Below are 23,608 nucleotides of genomic sequence, written 5' to 3'. Positions count from 1 at the left end.
TGCTGATAGCTCTGATTAAGAGAAACCTGTGAACCCATGTGTTTGCATTGCCAGCAACCACCCCTAAAATCACTGGACACTTTCAAATGGGAAAAGTACATCATTGATATAATTTGAATTCCTGGGTACTTGTACTTCAAGTAATAGTATTGTGCACCTCTAGTAGGAGAAAGCCGCTGTGTCTACACTGTGGAAAAGAAGGTGCTTACTCATGTCTGCACTACATGAGTCTAGCTCCTAGAGCAGTTTTTTCCTGCAAGGAGCCAGCTGGAATTGCACAGAACAGCAAGGACTTGATGTAACATCTAACAGTGAGGATGATGAGGGTCCAGGCTTTTGAGTATGTTCCTCAGCCTCCTTTTTCTGGGCAGTTCAGCCATTTCTAGAAGTAGTAGTGCTGCAGCACTGCAGCATGTCCAACCAACCAGAACTGGGTGCAGCTTGAACAGGGAGCACACAAAACAACTGTGTTTGCATCCATTTGATAGCAACAGTAAGGATGTTGGACAGAAGCCATGGCTCTGGAAATCTCCAAACAACCTCTAGTAAGGATACTTGTTAGAGTCACCAAAAAGATGTTAGCTTACACGTGTGATGTTTTCTGACCATTAATATTTGGATTGGAAAGAAAGGCATGCTTTGGGGACTGTTACTTTAATGGCTGAATTTCCCAGACAATAGAGCAGTTTCATTTCAAAGTCTCTCAGTAGGTATGAGACAAGGGATAAAAAAAGCTCCTAGAAGATCCCTGGGAAACAAGTAGTCCCTGAATGCCATGTGAGCATCAGTGGACTCATTTAATTTTATCCATTTCATGAATGAAGTATAGTACTAGGATTAGAGAGAAGTGGTTTTGCCATAGCCAAATCTTATGTTTTTCTATGGAAAGAATTAGTTGGAAAAAGAGACGGTTTCTGCAATGAAAGTATAGAAATCATGATTTTCTAGAGCAGCAGTGAAAAATAGCAGGTTAGAAACAGTATAAGTTTATACTTGATAACCCGCATGAAGACCTGACATCTCTCCTCTTTTCTAATACAGTTTTTTCATTTGGTTCCTCACCTTTCTTTTCTATCATTTGTTCCCCTAATAATCCTTTCCCTCCAGTTCATCCAAGACAGTATTAAGCAGATATTGGTATTACAGAGTAGCTAATCAGAATCATCCTTGGTGCATCTGAGCAGGAACACACCTATATTATAGTATAGGTCTGCTCTGAACTCCAGAGGCTTGCTTGAATCCAGTGATGCTCTTTTCCACAGTTCCTCACAAATCTTTTGTTGTTACAGAATCAATTGGACTAACAGGAGGCAGCAGCAGTGATTTTTTTCTGGGTTTGATCCTGATGTAGATTTCTATCCTCTGCCAGTTGCACTCATTTTTTTGAACCCTTCTCTGTCTGTGCCTCTGTCCATCACTGTGAGTTTAAAAGTCCCAGTTTCATTCTGTGTCACGAGTGTTTGTGTCAGTCAAGTATACTAATACGTGGTAGCGAGTGTAGAAGCTTTAACCTAATCATAGCTGTCACTTAGTAAAACCACTTTTTGATGGATTAGAAGATGAAACCACAACTGGTTGAGGTACAAACAAAAAGTTGCTGCCTGTTTTCCTGGACCTTTGGGACTTCACTTTTGCTTAAATCCAAGAGGGCATGAGACATGGAGGCAATCAAAGCATGACTGCAGAAGCCCTAGATGCAGTACGTCATCCCAGTGCCCAAATCCAGATAAGAATTAGAAGGGGAGGCAATTTCTAACATGTTTATTATGTAAAATGTATGCACAAACTGAGACACTGGGTACACTGGCATAATTATCCTCTGTGAGAATGGATACCCTGGTGCTGAATGTGATTAACCTGCAAGCAGAGCCAAGAACTATTCTTGTTTCAGAAAGCCTATGTTAAACCTGCCTGCCTGTGAAACTGTGCTCAGTGCTGCTGTAATTGCACTCATTGCTGGCACACATTGTTAATAACAAGCATCTTTGCTGCTGTAGACAAGGGTAAAATGTAAAGATGTTGCAGTGAGCCAAAGCTTGAAAGCCCTCACTTAGCTTGTATGCTCAGGATTTAAACTGCTGGGGAAACTTTGTCTCTGGCTATTTATTATTGCATACAACATGTTCTTGGAAACCACTCCACACTTAGCAGCAGTTAAACCCATCTGCTGCTCCTGAATTTTCATTTCATTCACAAGCCTGTTTTAAAAGTATTTTTGGACTTGTCTCCAATATGCTATCAGCTGTTCATTATTCTGTTGTAAATTGATAAAAAGAATGGCTCAAATTTTAAAAGAAAATTGTAGCCTCCTATATATTTTTGAGCTTTTCACTGAAACTTGCCTTTCTATCATTGTCTGACATAAATTAAATTTTTAGTTTAAAAGTAATTATTCACCATGGAAGTTCATCCCCTCGTGCTCAATTCTGTGGAATTCATCTATAGTAGTTAGATCACTGGCATGAGGAAGAGATTTGACCTTAGCACTGTGATCACAGATAATTTCAGAATACTGAAGTTCCTGCGAGTGCAACAATTTTTCATGGCTTTATTTAGAAATACTATCACCATTTTCTTTGCACATCTCTTCTCCCTATGTTCATATTTTATTACTTTACTTTGCATAACAGTACTTCAATGCTCTCTACATATGATTAGCAGGAACTATTTAGACTTTCATGAGATCTTTTTTGAAGACTTTTTTTAAACAGAAAACTTGATTTTCCTCATTTTTATTGGTATGGGTGACTTTATTTATAATGCTGCATGATGTTCCTGTATGAAGGTAATATTTGGACTGTGGGACTTCCTGGTATTTAATAGGCACAATTTTTTTTCCGTGGCAGTAAACTGATCCTTCCTAATCTATAGATTAACAAGGCTTTCCAGGCTATAAGTGTATTTAAATCTTTCTAAAATTGGTGTACTTCAACTCTGAAACTTGTTTGGCTCTAAGTCTTGTATAAAAATTTTATTGGATTTTGGATTTTTGGATTTACAGTAGTTCATAACATTTGGGAAACTTGAAATTAATTTTTTTTATTTTTAGCTAAAGAGCAGGAGATTTAGATTTTCTATGCAATAACCCCCCAAAATTTTAAACTATATATTTGCATTTAATAATAGCTTGTGTGAATAACAAAAATTGAAAATTAAGAAAATGCTTCCTTTAAATAAAAAGACTTTTTGTCGTGATATTAATTTGTCTAAGATAGGCATATAGTGCTATTTTAGATGTCCTGTGAGATCTGAAGTGTACATATGGCTGTCAGAAATGACAGAAGGAAACCCATTCTCTTTTGAAGAAGCAGCTGAAAACAATACCTTAACGCATCTGATGACATGAGACAGCTCTATTTGGGAAGCTCAGTTTCACCTTTAGAGTTGCCACCTTTGTAACTCACAATTTGATGGTTATGAAGAATTCTGTTTTAAATGCTACCTTACTGGCATTTGAGTAGAGTTTTTTCAAAAGATATTTTTTATGAAGAGGCTTACATTTCTACAACAACTACATCCACTAGTGGCATGTAAAGTCTTACCTTGGAAGCAAGTATGTATTTATTTTATTTTAACTTAGCACAGAGGAATATGCTTTTTGCTTTTAGCTGGTTAGTAATCATCCTGTTGCAAATTAAAATTGCTGGAATTATTAGGGAGTAAACTTCTTATGGAGCAAAAGCCTGTAGGATATAGAAAGGACTGGAGACCTTCAGTGTTTCAGCACCCTAGCAGTTAAAGGTTTTTTGCATAGAAGCAAATTTGGAGTGATTTCCTCAGTTTTTCTCTCAGTTGGAAACAACTGATCACTATCCCTATGTAATATCATGTTTTCAGTCTTCCCTAGGGTGTGACATTCCTCTTCTGTAGATTTTCTTTGGCTTTTTCAGCACTTATCTTAAAAAAAAAAAAAAAAGCCCCAGAATTATACAGTTCTGCTGGTGTCTCATCATCAATGATTACAGCACAATAGTTACAACCCTTGTCCTTATACACAGCAATTCTTCATATCTTGAATGAAGGCCATGTTGCAGCAGAACCTCACTCTTGGCTCCTCCTTAGCTAATGATCTCAACAGAGGTGTTCCTTACTCTGTATTTTTGATTTTGATGTTTCCTCTGTCCAGGGACATGCTTACTGCTTGGTAAGTAAGCATTGGCTTTCTTTTATTTGTGTTTAGGTACTATACATTTCTTCTCAAAAGTCTCCAGAACCAAAAACATGTACACAGAAGCTTGCTGTGGTCAAGGTGCATCAGCTCCCGTGGACTCCATAAAATGCCTTATGGTGGTTCCTGGTGGACTTGGTGCTGATGTTAGGGAGTCCCCAGCTGCCCATTTCACTCTAGATTTTTTAATGTAGAAATTCTCTCTGTGTAAGCTCAACTGGATATTCAGATGTATGTTCATCCTACTTCACTGAGGTGAGAATGCACCCTCCAGAGTGACTCAGGGAATTTAAGCCTGGAACCATTCTCAGTACTTTCCCATGTCTCAAAGGATTCTGCTCCTAGCTGACCCAGCTAAATGCCTGCAGACTGACAGCATCAATTTAAGCCTCAATTCTTAAAAATATTGTTTGTATGACAGCATTAATCTTTTTAAGCAGAGCCAGAAGTCCTTTTCCTTAGACCACATACTGCAAAGTGTGACACTTTGACTACCTTTTTGACTATTATTAGCCATTCTTTAGAGCAACAGAGCTTTGAGACTTCCCTGAATGACTTGGCCTAGTGGCTTTATACTTGCTGTGTTTTAGGCTTGATGTTAAAAAAGACTTAATCTTGCAGGTGAGAGTGAAAAAGTGTTACCTTTATAAAAAAACAAAAAAAAAGAGTAGTGGGTTTATACGCAAAGGGGGTCTACAAGAAGGCTGGTGAGGGACATTTTAGAAATGCTTGTGACAGAAAGGGGAAATGGCTTCAAACTGTCAGAAGGCAAGTTTAGAGAAAATGTCTTCACTGTGAGAATGGTGAGGCACTGGCACAGGTTGCCCAGGGAAGCTGTGGATGCCCCGTTCCTGAAAGTATTCAAGTCCAGGTTTGGGCCTTTGAGCAACCTGGTGTAGTGCAAGGTGTCCCTGCCCATGGCAGGGGGGGTTAGAATTAGTTGATCTTTATTTCCTTTCACACCTAAACTGAGGTATGATTTTTATTCTTTTTAAAAATTGTATTATTTATTAAAATAGAAACAAAAAGTCTCTCAAGTAACCTAGTAAAATTGAGGATCAGCATTACATAAGCACTGTAATGAATATGGCCTTTGTAAAAATGCTTTTCAGTCCCTTGTTTATTAAACATTGTGTAAAAATGCTGTTGGATGCATGGCTACAGATATGGTAGTTTTGCTATCAACAAAAACTGAGATCCTTGCCTTATGTTTCTCCTTACTGTCAGGGCTCTTCCATATTGTTGTTGTTTGTTAAGAACTCGTGTTTTCTACAATGGCATTGACTCATGCCTATGTGGGAGACCGAGTTCATTACAGATTTTTTGTTTCACAAAAAAAATGGAAACCTGACGTTCATTAAAAGCAAATATATAGCCTCCTACTGTTAAACTTCATAAATTCATAGTGATAATTAGAGTGGGTTTTAAAATTTAGAAGCAACAGGGTTATTTCTAATTTTAGCTAAAAAGAGGTGGACTGTCAAGAGCATGTTTATTTATTGCCTGTAGCCTTCTTGCTTCATTTGCTAATAGTTACTAGAGATAGGTAGATGTTGCATACTAAAAATCAACCTAAATACAGTAGTACAATATTAATTCTTGTAAAATATACATAACTTGCTTGTTCTTCCGGTAGTGATAAATAGCTAATCCAGAGATATTAATAATCAATAATATGCACTCACATTTTTAGTACTATATAATATAATGCCAATGTATTTTTTTATTATAAAGCCTCTGGGCAATCCAGCATGTATTAACACCAATTTACAGCTTCAAGGGAATAAATGACCTCACTCCCCCAAAAAAGCCAACCTGGGAAGCAAACCCACACAACTAAACACCATATGCAAAGACAATGAAAAATCTGAGTTTGGAACATGTCCTGAGTAGATGTCTCTATGTACTTCCAGAAAGGCCAGGAGGAAGAAAATCCCACAGGTAGAGGCCTTCAGCTGGGACCTTTTCCTGAAATGGAATGGACTAATACACAGGTGAGAGTAGTGAAGTTGGCTGTGAGAAGTAAATGAGGAAAACAAATAGTTTCTGAATTGCTGCTTCATAGTTTTGCCATTTTTTCTCCACCAATGCTTCCCTGCACCCAAAAGGGCCCATTTCAAGTTTTAAAAAAAATACATATTTGTGCAAATGTTTCAATAATTTCCAAGATGCTGTGGCATGCAAGGAGCCACGGCTATATACTGATCAAACTGAAAACAGGTGAGCTATTAGGAAAACAATGTGGCTTGAGTTGACTTTTCACGTTTGAGGAAGTCAATGATATTGCTGTGGTAGTCAATGGAGAGACCTGTCCTGATCACAGTTCTTCTAACCTGGTTTGGATGGCTCCTTTAGATGGAGGGGAATCATGCCCTGGAAATTACTTTGTCTCTCCATTGTCTAGACATCCTTATGGGTCAAATAATTCAGAGACCAAAATGTCTTGATTTGGTATCTTAAGTGGTCAGGAAAATTTCACCTTTATCTTTTCAAAATGTCTTTTTATTGCCTGTTAGTCTGGCAGAGGCACAATCAGTCTCTGAGAGGTAGCAGGCAGGACCAAACCAAGATATAGGACAGGAAGACTAAGCATATTTGTGGACCTGGAGACCCTGATAGAAAAAGCATTGTTGAAATTTGATTTGGAGTGGGGCTTTTGGTGGTTTGTTTTGGGGTTTTGTTTGTTTGTTTTTTAATCAAAGAATTTTCCCAGTAGAGGAGTTGTCATTGAAACCAGAAGTGCAAACCGCCCCCCCACCACCAAATCAAACAAAAGTACAAGTGATCCTGTTGCACCAGAATAGTAACCTCCATAAATTTCTGTTTTCAAAATACTCAGTTTAGTTTATGTTGCATTTGTGTGCTCAGTTATCAGTGTATGACCTTCTGCCATTATGATAATAGGTGTGTGAGACACTTGATATTCTGACTGTTAGCCAGCTGGGTCCTTTGCAGTCTCAGGAGGAAAAGAAGGCCGATTAAGATATGACGATAATGCACACTAATGGGATATTTCTGGTAAAAGTAGTCTAAAGTGATATATTGTTGATGTCCAAATTGGTATCCTTTGTTATCCAGGGTTAAGAAGACTCTGGGATAAATAGGACAGATGAGCTTTCTGAGTGATCTTGCACAGCTCTCTGCCAGCTGGACATCAATTTATAATGGCTTAGGATGTCTAGGTAATTTTCCTTAATGTAAGGGCCAAAAATATGCAATGATTAAGGTGGTAACCTAGGATGAATTCAGTAGCAAGTATAATGGACAAGAACTCTTACAGTATATATCTGGACACGCAATTCTGGACACTCAGTTTCCACCTCCTAAGATTTCAAGAAAAGCTTGACAAAGCTTATTTCTTAGTTTATTTTTTATGTGAATTAATTTGTGCTGATTTTTTTTGTAACACCAAAACCAAGAAATGATGCCAGTCAATCACTGTTTAATTAATTGTGTCGTTTATTCATGCAAAGATGAACAAAAGCTCTGATACCTTTTCAATACTGAGTGGCACGCAGTAGGAGGGAAGTGCTGTTTGCTCCCTAGCAAGCCCATATGGTGGTAGGAGATCCAGTGTCCCTACTGTATAAACAGCACTGAATCTTTCAAAGCATGTTAAACAACATCTGCCAGTGATAAAATAAGTAAAGCAGAAGGCTCACTACTTGATAACTTTGACCTATGAGCCTTAAAAAAGGAGGCTGGAAAGATCTGTTGGAGAATTTTTAAAATTCTGGAATGTGAGTGTCATGCTATTATTTTCAGTTTTTTTTCTTTTTTGCAAGCAATGCTGCAGAGCAGGCTAGTTCTCTTTCAGCCCTGGAAAAAATATTGGGATGATTAAGGAGAATTTGGCTAAAAAAGCAAGCCTAAGAAAAAATTAGTGGTAGGAAGAAATTAATGACAGTCAACATAGTTTCAAAGAAAAGCAATTATGCTAGATAAACATCGTTTCAAAATGTGAATTTACTTGTCGAATAGTCCTTGGTCTTAGTTAGGCTTTTGTAAGGCATTTCATTTAATTTTGTATATCATCTGGTATAAAATAAATATCAGTATGCTTTATCAAAATAGTATTCCTTAAAGATTGACATATCAAAGCACTAATCAATCAGAAATGACCCTTACACAAAAATTTTGAGGGTTCATAGAATCATAAAATAGAATCATAGAATAGCCTGGGTTGGAAGGAACCTTAGATATGATCTAATTCCAACACCCCTGGCCCTGGGCAGGGACACCTTCCAGTACACCAGGTTGCTCAGATCTCCATCCAACCTGACCTTGAACAGTTCCAGGGATGGGGCATCCACAGCTTCTCTGGGCAACCTGTGACAGTACCTCACCACCCCCACAGTGAAGAATTTCTTCCTAATACCCAATCTAAACCTGCTCTCTTTCAGTATGAAGCCATTCCCCCTTGTCCTGTAATTGCATCCTCTTTTAAAGTCTCTCTCTGCAGCCTGCGACAGTTTAGAATTGGGTGTGGACAACATATTTCAATATTTTCACAAATCCTTTGGCAAGCTTCATGAATTCTTGGATGTTAGAATTTGAAAAGAATGTGAAGACTGAACACTAGGAAAAAAGAGGAGGACACAGTAATTAGATAGTGCAATCCAGTAACAGTCTAGCCTGCAAACAGAGGTCATTCAAACAAAATTGTCAAAATTGTCTCTAGAAGAGAAGTATTACACAGCCAGAAGGGAGCAATGGCATCCTTACACATGGGGACCCCTACAGCTGACATAAGTGATGCTAGGAGTGTTCCAGAGGAAAGAACAGACAGCTCAGTGGCACTTGTACTTTTAACTTGAATGTAAAAAAGTCACTAAAAAATAAGAGTAAGGAGGTGGTTTTATTGGTATATGCAGCAGTGAGATTGTGGAAGGAAATATTGTACCAGGTTTTGGTATCTGTAATTTGTAAAGATAATAAATAAATATCAAAAGAGAGAAGAGAGACTAGAGTGGAGAAAAATTCTTCCAGAGAGAGACATGACCTAAAGACAGCATATTCCTGTGGGATGATTGGGAATAGGAGGATTCTTCACAGTAGCAGAGAAGAGTAAAAATCATACCAGGGTAAGAGTAAACCAAGGCTGGGCAGGTGTTTTTAAAAGGGAGAACATAGGACAAACCATTAGGGAAGGCAGTAATCTCAGTCCTGTTATGTTTCCAGGATCAGCTGCTTTCCTGAAATAGGTGTGCATGCTTTTGTTTAAGACAAGCTGTTCTTGTCAGTATTACATATGGCAGTACACTAGATCCCAATGATCCAGTGGTCTTTTGTGCCTTAAACTTCACATCTTTGAGGTGCCTTTGAGGTGCTGAGTCAGAAAAAACTTCTGCACAGGAATAGGGGTTAGATGCTATTGTGGAGGGAGATTAAATTCATAGAACTAACACATTTTATCACCTTCTTCCCCAGTCAGTAGATCAAATGGAGAAATGTAGAGCTGTATTACTTGGCCTAATGAAAGCATTTATTTCTTTTTTACTTCCTTCCCACTTCCTTCCATTTTAATTCATTTAAAAATCTCAGTACACCCACCTCCTGGCCTATATGTGTGGAGGATAAAGTTTGAATTCTTCTAGATCGTGAACTTCTGAATTAATTTTCCTTCACTGATTTTTAACCCAGAGTTGCAAAATTTTGACTAAAACAGCAAGGTTTGGTTGAGAGGGCTTGATGTTTCTCAGCGCTGTCTGCCATCTACATCTCAGTCATATTTTGTATAACTGGTTGAAGGTTGGGTGATCTTTAAAATGAAGTTCTAGACATACAATATGTTTTTTTCAATTCCTCTTGAGTCATCTTAGGCAGCTTGCTTCATTCCCTTTGCTTTCCTACCTGTTAATTTTCCTTTCTTACAAAGGGCTTTGAGAAGCATTATAGTGGCTGAAGAGCCATTAGACCTTTTCTTTCTATTTGACATAGAACTAATTCATTATTGTACTGCCATTGCACATATTCTCAGAGCAGGGAATTATATGTTCTCATCTGACAACACTCTAGTACACTTGGAGGTAAAAAGAAACAGAGACTCCTAGCCTACAAATCCATAGGTGCACTTGTCAACTCCTAGAGAAAGTATGTTTAAAATGAGCTTTGTTTTGTTCCCCCCCTCCCACCCCTACACCCATTATAGCATGTCTCTTCAAGCTTCCTGCTTTGACTTGCACCTAAAATAAATTATTTTCACTTATTCCCACCTTACTTACCTTATATCATTCTCTGGGAAAAAGTGACTCCCTCTGTAGTTAGGCAAGGATGGAATGGTTCATTGTTCAATTGTGAAGCCTTCCAAAAAACATTTTAATTGTTTTTGCTCAATTCATCAGCAAAGTCTGCCATTGTCTTAATGTCTAAAATAAATTCAGTGTCTCAATAATGACGGGTCTAAAACTCTGGCAAAATTGTGATGAGACCTGTTGAAAAATGGGTGCATCTGTTATCTCCTGTTTTACTCAAATTAGAAACTCTCTAAAGCTTGACCATTCCTTTTTCATTCTGGATTTCCTTAAAGCCTTCAACAGTGGAACTGTAGTCATTAACACTGGTGCTGAGATGTTATGGCTGTACATAACAGGCTAATCAGAAGTTGGCATTCTTTGCATAATCTTAACATTTCACCAGGGAAGAGGGAACTGAGCTCCTGTACCCCTTATTGGAATTTCAAAATGCAGATGAGAACATAGGCAGAGTTTGAGTCTTAAAACCTAGTTCTGTTAAAATGGAATTTCTCTGATGTACAAATCTACTTCCTTTATACTCTACTGGGAGACACATTTATTAACTAGCATAGCTATTTAGCTTTTTCCACAGCTGGCATTTCAGAAATGAGTCTTTGCTCTTGCCTATATATCCCTATAGAATTATTTCTCTGTGAAGAATTTTTTGAGCTGAAAGTACTGCATGGGTATCAGGAAGTCTTAATTTTGCCTGCAGTATGTTTTCATCGTTTGGTATTATTCATGGGTAGTAGAAGAAATGGAGGTGCACTTGATAAATTTGTTTTTCCTTTGTTTATTGTGTCAGTTAATTTTCCCTTGGGGTTTCTCATGAACCTTATTAGATACTGCTCAGTGTAGTTTCCCTTCCATTCTTACAAGTTGAGAAGAATTTGCTTCACCTTCCATTCAAGTAGATAATAGAACTTCAAAAGGCTTAATTGCATCCATGATATTGCTCAATATTTCCAAATGAACAAAAAGAAAGGTCAGCAACACTTGAGAGGCTTTATTGCAAAGATCTTTCTTCTGGCTTGAGTTTTGCTGAAAATTGTCTTTGTTGTTAAGAAGCAGGAATTTATTGTTCTTAAAAAAGGACATCACCTGTGGGCAATTCTTTAAAAGTGAATGTCCTTAAATTTTTGTGTGGGTGGCTTCTATTGGCAGTCATATTTGATACAGTATTAGAAAATTAGTAATTAATATTAGTAATTAGGTAATATATGTGTAGTGACCCTGCAAACACATTTTAACTGAAGTGATTTGTTTCTATATTCTACTCTTCCACATAGAGGAGTGTTCACTCTAGCCTCAAAACTGAAGCTTAGGATTTTAAATAATCTTCTATCTATCTCCTTTGCAGTCAGCATTTAAGGTAAACTCCTGATTTTGATTGTCAATTAAGTACATCTCACATGCTTTCCTGCAAAGGTCTAATATTAATATTCAGATTAAGTAAAGAAAACTGAATATACAGATATTTTTCTGCTTCTGTAGAGCAGAATTACTTGCTGGTAACATCAGTATTCCATATTGCTTGCCTATTTTATATGGGGTGAAGTGAATGCTGGAGCTTGAAATAAATTTTTCAAACAAGTTATTCTTTTTTTCCATTCTGTGATGTAATGCAGCAATGCATTGTTTAATTTACAGCAACAATGATTTGGGGTTAAATGTTATGGAGGCAGTGTAGAGTTTGTTCTGCTTTTGATTGATGCTGTGACCTACATTGTTCCCCAAGGCAGCACAGACGTTTTTCAGAAAAGTCTCCCGTTAATTATAATTGTACTCTGTGGTGCTGGGTCAGTTGTCATTTCCATTATATAAACTTTAAAAACTGAGGGGGGGGTTGGGGGGTTTGGTTCAGGTTTTTTAGCTCAAATTTGGTAAAGCTTTGATCACTTGTCTATAACTGTTTCTATAACTGAAGTGATGGTGGCTTCAGTCACTTCTGTACAAATCCCTGCAAATTCTGAGGGCTCCAAGAGGTACCTGCAGAGCTGTGCACTTAGTGAAAGCACTTCCAGCCTTCTTGGAAAATGAAGTCAAAAGCGCTGAATATTTGTGTCAGCCTAAATTCCCATAGCCTCCTTTAGAGCCAGTGTGTGGTCCTGACCATCCTCTAACCTTTGGAGTAAACCTTAACCTCACTGCACTGCTGAATATGCTCCATATTTCCTTCAGGAGGCAACCACATCCATAGAGACCATCATGGGGTTCCTATATCTGCCTCACAGAAACAGGGAAATATTTATTGGTAGCTTGGATGAAAGATGGTGTAAAGTCAGCCATTTTAAAGGAGAGGAAATTTATTTCTTATCTCTCAACAGTACAAGTTACAGTTTATTACAGCATTTCCTTTCTCTTGTTGATACGTCCATGTGGTCAGCTTGCAATATCAGACTCTTCTTGATTTGCTTTTTGTTGTTGATTTTCCCCTCTCATAGTGTTTATCTATTTATATTTCTTTTTTTAATGTAAATTTTCTCTGGATGGGGCTAAAGCCCACTTGCCTCCATTATAACTTCCTTACTTGAAATATTTGGGATTTTGTGATTATTTAATTACATGTAGTTGCTGTCTACAGCTGCTGGAAAACAGGTTTTGTCAAGATAGGGGTTGGCCTCTTCTTCCAGGCAAGTAGGGATAGGAGAAGGGAAAATGTCCTCAAGTTGGGTATTAGAAAAAATTTCTTTATGGAAAGAGTGGATAAGCATTGGAACAGGATGCCCTGGGAGGTGGTGTTGTCACCATCCCTGGAAGAGTTCCAAAAGATGACGTGAATGAGAGTTTGCTATATGTTTCAGTGGGCTGGGTGGTATTCAGCTGAAGGTTGGACCTAATGATCTTGGGTGTCTTTTCCAACCTTAATGATTCTAAGGCTCTATTATTCTAAAGTAAACTTAAGTGGAATATCATGAGAGCTATAAGTGCTTCCCAACCCTGAAAGAGTGACCCAGCTTAAGGATTTCAGAAACTAAAGATTCAAAAATGAGGAATTTTTGTAATCTTGCAAGTTATTAGGCAGTCTTGAAATAATTTTATGAAGTCATCGCAACACAGCAGTAAAGAGTAAATCTGAGGTTCTAAAGATTCTGAAAACTTCAGAAGCCTGAATTCATAGTATGAATTCACAACCTTTTCAGATATTTTCAAAATTTTGCATCAAAGCGTAATTTTCCTTAAGAAACATATTTCTTCTTGAGATATCATCCTGATTCAATACATTAAAATGCTATTATTTCCTAAAGTTAGAATGTTGCGATATCCCTGATCATTGGGAATGATTGATGTAATTCTTTTAGCTCAGAGCATAAATTCAGAAATTAGTCATAATTCAACTTGTACCTTAGGATAAAATAGTTATTACCATGGTATAATCTTTCTGAAAAAAGACTCACGTCTTGTCTTAAAATGTACTGCTAATACCTTTACTTTGCACTGGGGGCTGCTGCCTCAGCTGTCCTAACTAATTTTTTCATGAATTCATTCTCCAGTTAAGGGATCAAAATTATTTTTCTCTTGTCTTCACAGTATAAATCTTCATTCAGAAAATCATGAGGAAATTGTGAAATAATGGCTATGTAAGCAGTCTATTAAATGTTACTAGAAATGCATGCTCTTTCTGTATTAAACTCAAAGTCTCCTGATTGCTTATAAAGAATGTCTATAGGAAGTTTACAGCTACAAAGGGTATTTTTTTTTTGTATGTTATTCGAAAAAGTATTTTGCAGGGTAGAAGTGATCATGACCTTTATAGTACAGTTGTGCTTCAAGGACTCTCTGTGCAGGTTTAGAACAAATTTGGGAGAGAATCCCCCAAAGGAGCTCCGGTAGGAAAGCAGATCAAATCGGCCCCTCCCCCTAACTGGTCTGGGAGAAAATACCTCCTTGGAGAAAGGTGGAAAAAAACCTGTTTATTAAACAATAAAACCTAAACAATATCAAACAATAAAACCCCTTGCCACTCCAAAAGAGATGACAAACTGAGAAAGTCCCATCCCCGGGTTGTGGCTCAGCTCACTCAGTCTCTGATCAGTCCCTCTGGTGCTGGAGACGTCGCAGGCCAGGCCCAGCCCGGTGGGCCACAGATGCAGCTGCTGGTGCTCCCCTGGGTGCTCAGTCCAGAGCAGGTTTCAAGAGGTCCAAAGAAAAGGGAAAAAAACCACAGTCCAGGGAACTTCTTTGCCTTAGCTAGCTAAACTAACTAAAAGCAAAAGAGAGCTCTGTCCCACTGTCTGTCCATCCACAGACAGCAACAGTCCAGGAGCAGGAATGTGGAGGAGTGAGTGCAGTGTCTGAAAAAGAACTGCTGCTTCTTCTCTCCCCCCCTTCACTCTCTGGAACACTCTTAAAGGTGCAAAACTTATTATTCAACATAAACAGAACGAGAAGATTTGGGATAAAAGCATCATATGGTCAACCCAGGACACCCTCATATAAAAGAGTACCCTTCTTTGTGCAAGAGAAATGTAGAGCTTACTGTAATGTCAAGTGTTTGTCTCTAAGAAGAAAATGTTTGGTTAAAAATTTTATCTCAGTGTTGGAATCCAGTTGAAAGCACATTTTTATACAGATCCTTTATTTAGTAAAATACTGAAAAGATACATAGGAATCAGTAGGTAACTTGGAGGATTTTAGAGAACAAAAGGAAACAATTAGGTGTAAACTGATTAACTCACCTGGGAGTGAGGTTTTACTATGGGAGACTTTTTTCTATGTCTTCTGCACTCAACTCAATAAGCAGCACTTTTTCACTTGTTTACAAAAGCCGTTGTTGCTGATTAAATTGCAAATGAAGGATTGCTGAATTTCGTTTAATTCATAGTTAAAGCCTGCAGATATTTCAGATATAAAGACTTGGAATTCCATAAAGCCCAGGCAATTTAAGAGACCTTTCCATGTTCAGCGTCTTGTTGTGAGACAAGCATACATTTCTGTTTAGTAGAGTTAGTTCCAACTCTGTTACAATTAGAACAATTTTTTTTTTTTAATTTAGTAGAGAGTACCCAGAGAATGGATAAAATTATCCTTTTTCTATGATTTGGTGTTCTACAGGGCACAGTATTTGTTGAGAAATAGAATATGCAGAGCTGCTTTACCACGTAAGCCTTCAGTGCTATTGGAGGTTTTAACTATTATTGAATGAGCTGGCTTAGATCTTTACACACATACAGACACATATAAATATGAGACCAAATGGCTCTTAGAAGAGTTATATCTCTCTTGGGCTGTAGGATTTTGAAAATTAAAGGGTCTTTTTTTTGAAAAGTAAACCTTTTCTCAGTTATATATTTAAACTTGGCAGTTGCAAGCAAAACACAACTCATACTTAATTTCTGCCCCATAATGCAAGGGTTTCTGTCACTTCTAGTGACCCCTGAAAGCCTCTGCACTTTCAGAAATATGCAGTTTAACTCATACAACTAAGTTTCTAATAACAAGATTCTTACATTTTGCTTAGAAGTGATGTGAAAGGAATTGTGATTTTCCTAGCTGAAATGGGCATTAAGCTTAAACTCCACAGAACTTCTGGCTTAAATTTTTCAAAAAATTCCTTTTAAAATTTTCTAAAATAATAAGGACTTGAATTTTTTTCTAAAATAATATGGGCTCTGAGACACCTGCTTCAAATTTGAAGTTCTGCTTTGAGAATGAGTAGGATAATAGACATGCTTCTATCTCACTTCCAACTCAGCTTGTAATTCTATGGTTCTGTGATTCTGTGACTTTAATTGACATTTATTAGTGATTGATTTTGAAGAGTGCAATTATATGCTAAGGACTGAACATTGTAGCCTCCAAACTTGAAAATCTCACTCTCTATTTCCTAGACAGACCTTGGTCACTTTTAATGTTTATTTCAGCTTTTCCTTTCCTGTGTTTCATTTTGACTCCTACAGTGCCAGGCTACTTTTTCTGGTTACTTTGAAGTACTTAAACATTTCACTTTGATTTTGCCTTCTCTTCCCCTGACCTTGACAACTCTCTGCTGGCATAGTCACACTACAAACTTTTTATATTATATACTGATGTCAATGATGGTGCAGCTTTCAGATATTGTTTGCAATGAAATATAAGAATTGGAGTAAACTTGAGTGACATGTCTTTTCTGACATAACCTGTATTTGGAATTCTTTTGTGAAATCTTAAAGCCAAACTTGTAAAAAAAGAAAAATTAAAAATTTAGTTTTCCAGCCATTAAGGAACTTTTCATTAACCAGTGTGTGTTAATTAACTTTTCATTAACAAAGTGTACAAAATCAACTCCTTCTTACTGAGATTTTTTTCCCTGCTATCTTTATATCTCTTGTGAAAACTGGGAACTATTGTGTAAGGAAACAGTGTCATTGGAACACAGAATGAAAAGACACCCTCTCCCAAACAGTTCCTTAACTGAGTAAAGGAGAAAACAAAAATAGATGAAGTAGGACAGAAGAGGTACAAAAACATATTAAGAAAGCACAAACTACTGATATTTTTTAATAGAATCACAGAATCATAGAATGGTTTGGGTTGGAAGGGATCTTAAAGATCACCTAATTCCAACTTCCCTGCCATGGGCAGGGACCCCTTCCACAAGACCAGTGTGCTGAAAGTCTCATCCAGCCTGGCCTTGAACACTTCCAGGGATGGTTTAATAACAACTTCTCTTTTTAAATTAATTTCTTCTCTAAAGACAATCATAAAGAAGCAGCTTTGCAGGATGTTTCACTGTCATAATTGAAGTGCCACTCCTGACAATCTGTTGGGAAACTGAACTAATAAGGCCCAGTTTTATTCTTCTTTTTGGGGAATATCTGAGCCCTTCTAACATGCAGAAAAGAAGTCAGTGTTCACTTATAGAGGGGGTCCACAAGTACATACTGAAGGTGGCCAAAGGAAAATTTCACATGATTGTAGCATACCAGATCCTTTGGGACAAAAGGAATAGAACTTCTTCCCTGGTGATCCTGAAGTGTTTTTTAACACTATTTTTACCTCTACAAAAAAAACCTTCTGTGGAAAGAAAAATTCTGTTGTGTTCCCACATTAGGTCAGGGGCTGGTACATCAGCCTGGAAGTGTGTTAATTAAACTTGTTCTAGATCCTCCTACTTCTGGCTATAACAGGGCTTTCACAAGGCCATTCCAAGCAGTAATGGGGGAAAAAAAACTAGATCAATGATAAGTTTTTAAATATGACTCACTGGTTTTTGGTGTAATTTGGAGATGGTTGCAGTCTGGTATCAGCAGGTAGAAATTTTGCCTATGCTTAAGGAGTATAAACCCCTTCGTAGAACTTTTCAACCAACCATGTGACTTCATGAGCTCCAAGATTATTTTTATTTATGTTTTGAGGGTTTACTGTTTCCTGCCCTACTTCCTAGTAACTGAGCAGTTTAAATTAAGTGATTGCTGAGCAAATTCCAAAGTTGTTCTATGAATGTCAGCATTTCCCTTCGTTAGCTGCTGGGAAAGAGGTAGCTTTTAAATGAGTAATTGATCTCAAAGAGGAAACCTTAGTTATCTTCGTTTATGCTCCTAATAGCACTGATGACTTTTCTTTTCCAGTCTGTGTTAACTGCTTGGAAAGATTACTTGGGATGAGAGAATATCAGTGGGTATATTGGAGAAGAGATTGATTAAAGAAAAAATAGAGGAATGGTGAAAAGAGTCTACAGAAAGGCACCATGTGTGAAAAAGTGAATCTGAGCAATGGGAAAAAAGTATGGGAATGGAGGAAAAGAGAGAAAGAAAATGTTTCATAAATTGCCTATGGAAAAAGTGCTTGCTGAGTAAAGGATACATAATGTCTACTGGTTGAAGTTCCTTTCCTTTTGGTTTCTTATTTATGTGTTGACTGTGTTTCACAGAGATGTAACAATATTTGCAGCAAGACTAAGATTGAACCACATCATATTCCAGAGGGCAGCTTTTATTGGTTAATATGGGAAAAGCTGGAGAGGTAGACTGAGGTTTTTTCTGTCTTGAAACAGATGACACCAGCAAATTCACAGATGTGAAAAGTCAAGGGTTATGCTGTCCAGTCAAGGAATAATCTGTATTATTATATTATCTATCAGGTATCTAAATACATGTGATTTTATGTGGAAACAGTATGTGAAAACTTACAATATCTATGCACCTGTGGGGGTACTTGAGATCCCTAAAATCAGAGAAAGTTAATATTAAAAAGACAGCAAAAATAAAACTTATAGTTACATCAAGCTATTGTGCATAAAAACACAGTGCTATCTCATTTATAGGAATTAGCTGGGTGGTATGATGCAAAGAGACCCCATAAGGTGCAGCAAAACATACTTTTCTTCCTGGCTTAATGTTCATGTTAGTAGGCCAACAGAAGTTCTCTATGCCCTAGAGTGGTATCTGTTGTGTAACTTGTCCTTCCTACAGCTTCAAATGGTGTAACTCATTATTTGTTAATATTAGTTGATTTTTTTTCAAGTAATGAATTGCTCAATCTAAAAGGTAGACTTTGTGAGTGGGGGCTCAGCATGTTCATGCAAAGGCACTGTTTCTGAAAAATTAATACACAGGACATTTTCATTGTTTCTGCTGTTCAGTGAATTTTCAGACCTTCTAAAACAGATTGCTTCCTAACTGTAAGTATGGCCAGGCATCTCATGTTCTGGTTAAATAACTCAAATAATTCATTATTTAAGTGCCTGTCTGTGGTTCTTCAGTAACAGTGGACCAGAAAACTCAAAACTGATCTTATTCCAATTTCTAAAGGTACATGAGAACTCATGTCCTTGGCATCAAATTTTTTTCTTTTCAATGGCTCTAATTTTAGTGAACAGGTTATGGCCATGTGAGGAAACAGGCTATTGAAATACTTTATAAATTGCTACAAAAAAGCTATTTTAACATTTCAAAGTTAATTCTAGGAGGGAATAGCATGAAGCTCTGTCATGGAGCATTTGGTTGGTGAAACAAATATTTTAAAGTAAGATACAGTTCTGGCATAGTGCTCCATTTTACAGCACCCTGCAGGCATTTGGAGGCAGTTAAGAGGTGTCACATATATAAGAACAGGATTTATTGCATTTTATACTATGGAATAGGCTGCAATATTGCATATTATAAATGAGCAATGTGTGTTTATAGCTGTATAATATATTCACAAACCAGCTGAATGGTTCCCTCATAATAATTTGATGGACTGCTTCTTCTTGCCTTTTTTTTTTTATTTTTGTATAACTGCTGAGATTATCCATTTGCAGGTTAGGCATCAGTTCTTGGGAGTGGAGAGAAATATGTGTCCTCACAGGCTTTCAGAGCATTGTTCAGAGACCCTCTTAAATTAGATTGGCTCTTTCTGCTCAGTTTGTAGAGCCTGGCTGATCTAAAAGATAAATCAGTGTATAACCTTATATTGGTAGAGGACTTGCTTAGTTCAGCTTAATTCCTCTGATGGGAGAGGGCAAATTTGGGGTTTGCTCCTCTGCTGTCTTTATTTGAGACAGTCACCTGAAATGAGAAGTAATGCAGAATAATCCAGAGATTTTTAGTGACAAACTTTCTGTAAAAAAACCCAAAATAACAACAAAAACCAAACCAAAAGAAAAGTATGTTTTACAGCATGTTAACTGTGACCTGAACTTCATCCAATTATCAATTTTGTTCAACTAACAAACTGGATGACTAAAGCATTGATCCTATTCAAACCTAGCTGCTATAAATCATCTAATCTGATGCCTGAAGCATTTGTCTTGAGCCTGTAATATATCCTTATTACAAGCTTATTGGAGACGTTTTCTACTGCACTTTGTTTACAGAGCTGAGAATCTGAAATCAAATGAGGAGCAGGATGGCAATGGAAATTATGGAAAAAGAGGTGACTGTATGGGTTATTAGAACTGCATATCTTAGGCTAAACAAAGCTTAGATTCCACTTGCAGGTGAAAGAGAAGATGGTCAGTTGCTTTCTTGAAAGATGATGAGCTAAATGTAGCTATTGACCAACAGTTCTAACCATAGTGAAACCCTTCCTCTGTCCAGGCTTTCTGTGAATCTTTGAGCACAGTGTGAGATTGTGTGTACACAAACCATCTGTTTATGGTGGCTGAGTACCATAAATAGGCACGGTGCTGAATATTCCTAACATGCCGAGGCTCTGTAAATCTAATGGTATAGCACAGCATGTCATTCAGAGGAAGGAGGTTCAGAAGTCACATGAGAAAAAAACGGGTCAACTTCATCGAAAAGATGTGGATTTTCTATTAGTTCATTTCTGTGGTTTTGTATTTCTTAGACTATTTTTTGAGGAAGGGAATTTTGGATGGTTTTCTTACCGTAGTGAGAAATGTGAGAGGCAAAGCTAAGAGGGGGTTACCTATTATGAAAACCTCTTTGTAGCAGTCACATGGAGAAGGCTGTGCCTCAATTCTCTTGCAACTCATCATGATGAAAAGCAGATTTTAAGGCTTTGGACAAGTGGTGTCTCAGAGTCTTACAAGGGAAATAACTTCTAATCTAATATAATTTTATCAACTTTCAGCTTTAAATCCAGATTTACCAGGTGACAAATGTCTTTTTAGATGTAGGAGTATCCCACAGATTAAAAGGAATATTTTTATGGGTCCTTAGGTATCTATTTGATGTGAAGGAAGTATAAATAGCTTTGTGGAGTAAGCACAAATTTTACAGTGTACACTAAACTAGGTTCAGTGGAGTGCTGCTGAACACTGCAGCTTTGCTAGTTTAGCTGTAAACTGTTCACTTAAAATTAGTCACTGCTGTCATAAAGCTTAAGATTTTCATACATAGTGCTTAGGGAGAGATAAAGACCTTCCATTTGATGGCTAATTCCAGTCTTGTCATTTGTTTCCATCTTGTGTTAACATGCTGACATTGATTGTTCCAAAAAGTCACTGCACTCACTTCAGTATTTCCTTAGTCATTGCCACTCCTCTATTTTGGTGGAAAGGCATTAGTCCTTAGAAAGGACATTTTGTTTTTATAAAAGGTACTCAGAAAATGCTAGCACATTAAATATCCTATTCTCATTGGTCTCCTGGAGGAAGCTGTGTTCCAGAGCCAGAGATGAGTGCCGTGCCACGTAGAGCAGCACAGCTTTGGTGTGGGGTTGCACTGGCACTGAGCTAACACAGGCAGTGCTCCTCCCTCAGCACTAACCAGGACAAACTGGCTCTCCACAGCTTTTCCTTGCCCATTTGTGTATCTCATTTCACCATACAGCAGGATTCTTGAGTGATTTTAGCACTGCTGATGTTCAGCTCTGTAAAGAAAACGTGTATTTCACTCTGGAGAGGCGACCAAGCAAACCTTGGTGAAGGGATAAGGGAAAAGGGAAGAGGTTAAAAAAAATTAATGGTAATTCTGGCATCAAATGATACACAGAAATGAATCAGAGTAAACCTTTTGTAGCACTCCAAAGCATACTGATTTATTGTCTGCTAATGAAAATTGCCCAAATAATTTGAAGTGCATGTATATCAGGTTCACGTATCCCATGCACTTAAATATTCTAACTAAATGGAACTTCTGGAAATTCTAATTAATGCCTTGTTTAAACATGTTACAGTTTCAACCAGATGCATTATTCAATCTGTTCTGCTGCTTTACTCATGGACAATATTTGATATTTTTGTCTTTGTCATAAAATTACACTTTAGATTTTGATGAAAATATCTTCCCAGATTAAGTATATTGGATGCCCATCTCCTTATTTTTCTTAAGAGCAGGCTGTTTCTCATTTAATTGAACTTGGGTATTGCTGAATTTGTATGGTTTCAAATACGATAATTAAGATAACAAACATTGATTATGACAGACTTATGACCAAAACTTGTGATAAAATTTTATTAATCTCTTTTCTGCTTACTCAGACAATTGGTATCATTCTGCCTAAATCCTGACATTTACAAGTGTGTTGACACCTAAATAAACACTCAATTTTTACATTGCTTATAGGAGTACAGATGCCCAGCACACTGAGTGTTTTTATCTGTATCTTTACATATTCATATACTCTTTGACACCTCTGTATATATTATAAGAGGGAAGGGGAAGATGGTGTCCAAATTTGTCACAGAAGACACGTGTTAATATGCATTAAAATGTTCAAAGAGCAATATTCATCTTAGCCTGTACAGAGAAGATATCAAAGCAGCTCAGCAGTGTGTTATGAGCAGCTAATTTGAAACTTCTGCTCCCTGTTAGTGTCATTCTGTCTTAGAGTGAGATTTTGTTTAAATGCAAAATGTCACCCACACTTTTTCTGTTTAGTCCTGCAAGGCTGCTCAGAGTGCATCATTTGCAAGTGCTGTCTGTTCACAGTGAGAAAGTTCATAAAAACCACACACCAGCAATTCCCCAAGGAATAAATCAATTAAAATATTTCAAATTTACTGCTGTTGGACATACTTGGTGAACTGATAAAGAGATACAATTTAATAGTCACCTTAGTGAGATTTCAAGATCAAACCTAGTGGTACAGATTTTCAGTCTAGTGGCTAGAGCACTTTATATACTAAATCCAAAACTAGGTGTGGTTCCCTGTTCCAAGACATGGGAAAAAAGTTTTAACACTTTTCAGATCATTTTCATAAAAAGAGAATATTCTAACAGCAGCCTTCATCCAGCCTCCACTGATGACCTCAGGATGCTTTACTGCATCCTCCTTTCTCTGCTGCTGCCAAAAAGCTGGGACTACTATTTTAGCATGGCTATGTCAGATACTGAGGAACAGCTGAGGTAATTAATAAACCCAAACTCTCTGAGATTTTCGTGTAGTTTATATATAAATGTTCCGCGGGCCAGAAGAAATGAAAATGTTCAGGCTGATACCCTGACAATATTTGTGGGCAAGATTTCTTCTCATATGGTGTGACCTATTTTCTCGGTGGTTTCTGAAAGGATCTTCCACTGCTGTGAAACACTTTCAGGACATAGTAGTGAGAGGAACTTTCTAAATGCATTAGTCAGAGAGAAAGGATGTAATGGTGCCAAAAGGAAGCAGAATGTAACAAGTAACTGAAAAAGTGGGGAATAGCAAGGAAATTAGAATCCAACCTCAACAGAAGTGTTCATCCTACTAGCTGTCTATAATATGTATCATTATAACTAGGGACATGTATTCCTTTAGTTTCTTGTTTGCTTTTGCTGATGTCAAACATTATCCAGATGTTATAGTGCATTTTCAGTATTCACCTCCTTTTTATGTCACACTTTTCTTGATC

The 23,608-nt window shown here is 37.3% G+C and overlaps 1 protein-coding gene across 23 annotated transcripts in view; it reads left to right on the top strand.

Annotated features, from left to right (window-relative positions):
* DLG2 (discs large MAGUK scaffold protein 2) overlaps nt 1-23,608 on the top strand; it is a 982,781-nt gene that overhangs the window by 388,038 nt on the left and 571,135 nt on the right. For 14 of the 23 annotated variants that reach the window (XM_071432840.1, XM_071432849.1, XM_071432847.1 and 11 more), the window contains one exon: nt 6,082-6,162. The exons of the other annotated variants lie outside the window; for them this stretch is intronic. In XM_071432840.1, the coding sequence (XP_071288941.1) occupies nt 6,082-6,162 (81 nt within the window). The remainder of the gene's footprint in view (nt 1-6,081; nt 6,163-23,608) is intronic. 23 annotated transcript variants of the gene reach the window in all.

Source organism: Agelaius tricolor, unplaced genomic scaffold (assembly GCF_023055355.1).
Source record: "Agelaius tricolor isolate 1412-34295 unplaced genomic scaffold, bAgeTri1.0.p SCAF_9, whole genome shotgun sequence".
Classification (NCBI taxonomy): domain Eukaryota; kingdom Metazoa; phylum Chordata; class Aves; order Passeriformes; family Icteridae; genus Agelaius; species Agelaius tricolor.
The sequence above is the reverse complement of the archived record's forward strand: the minus strand, read 5'-3'. Positions and strand labels throughout refer to the sequence as shown.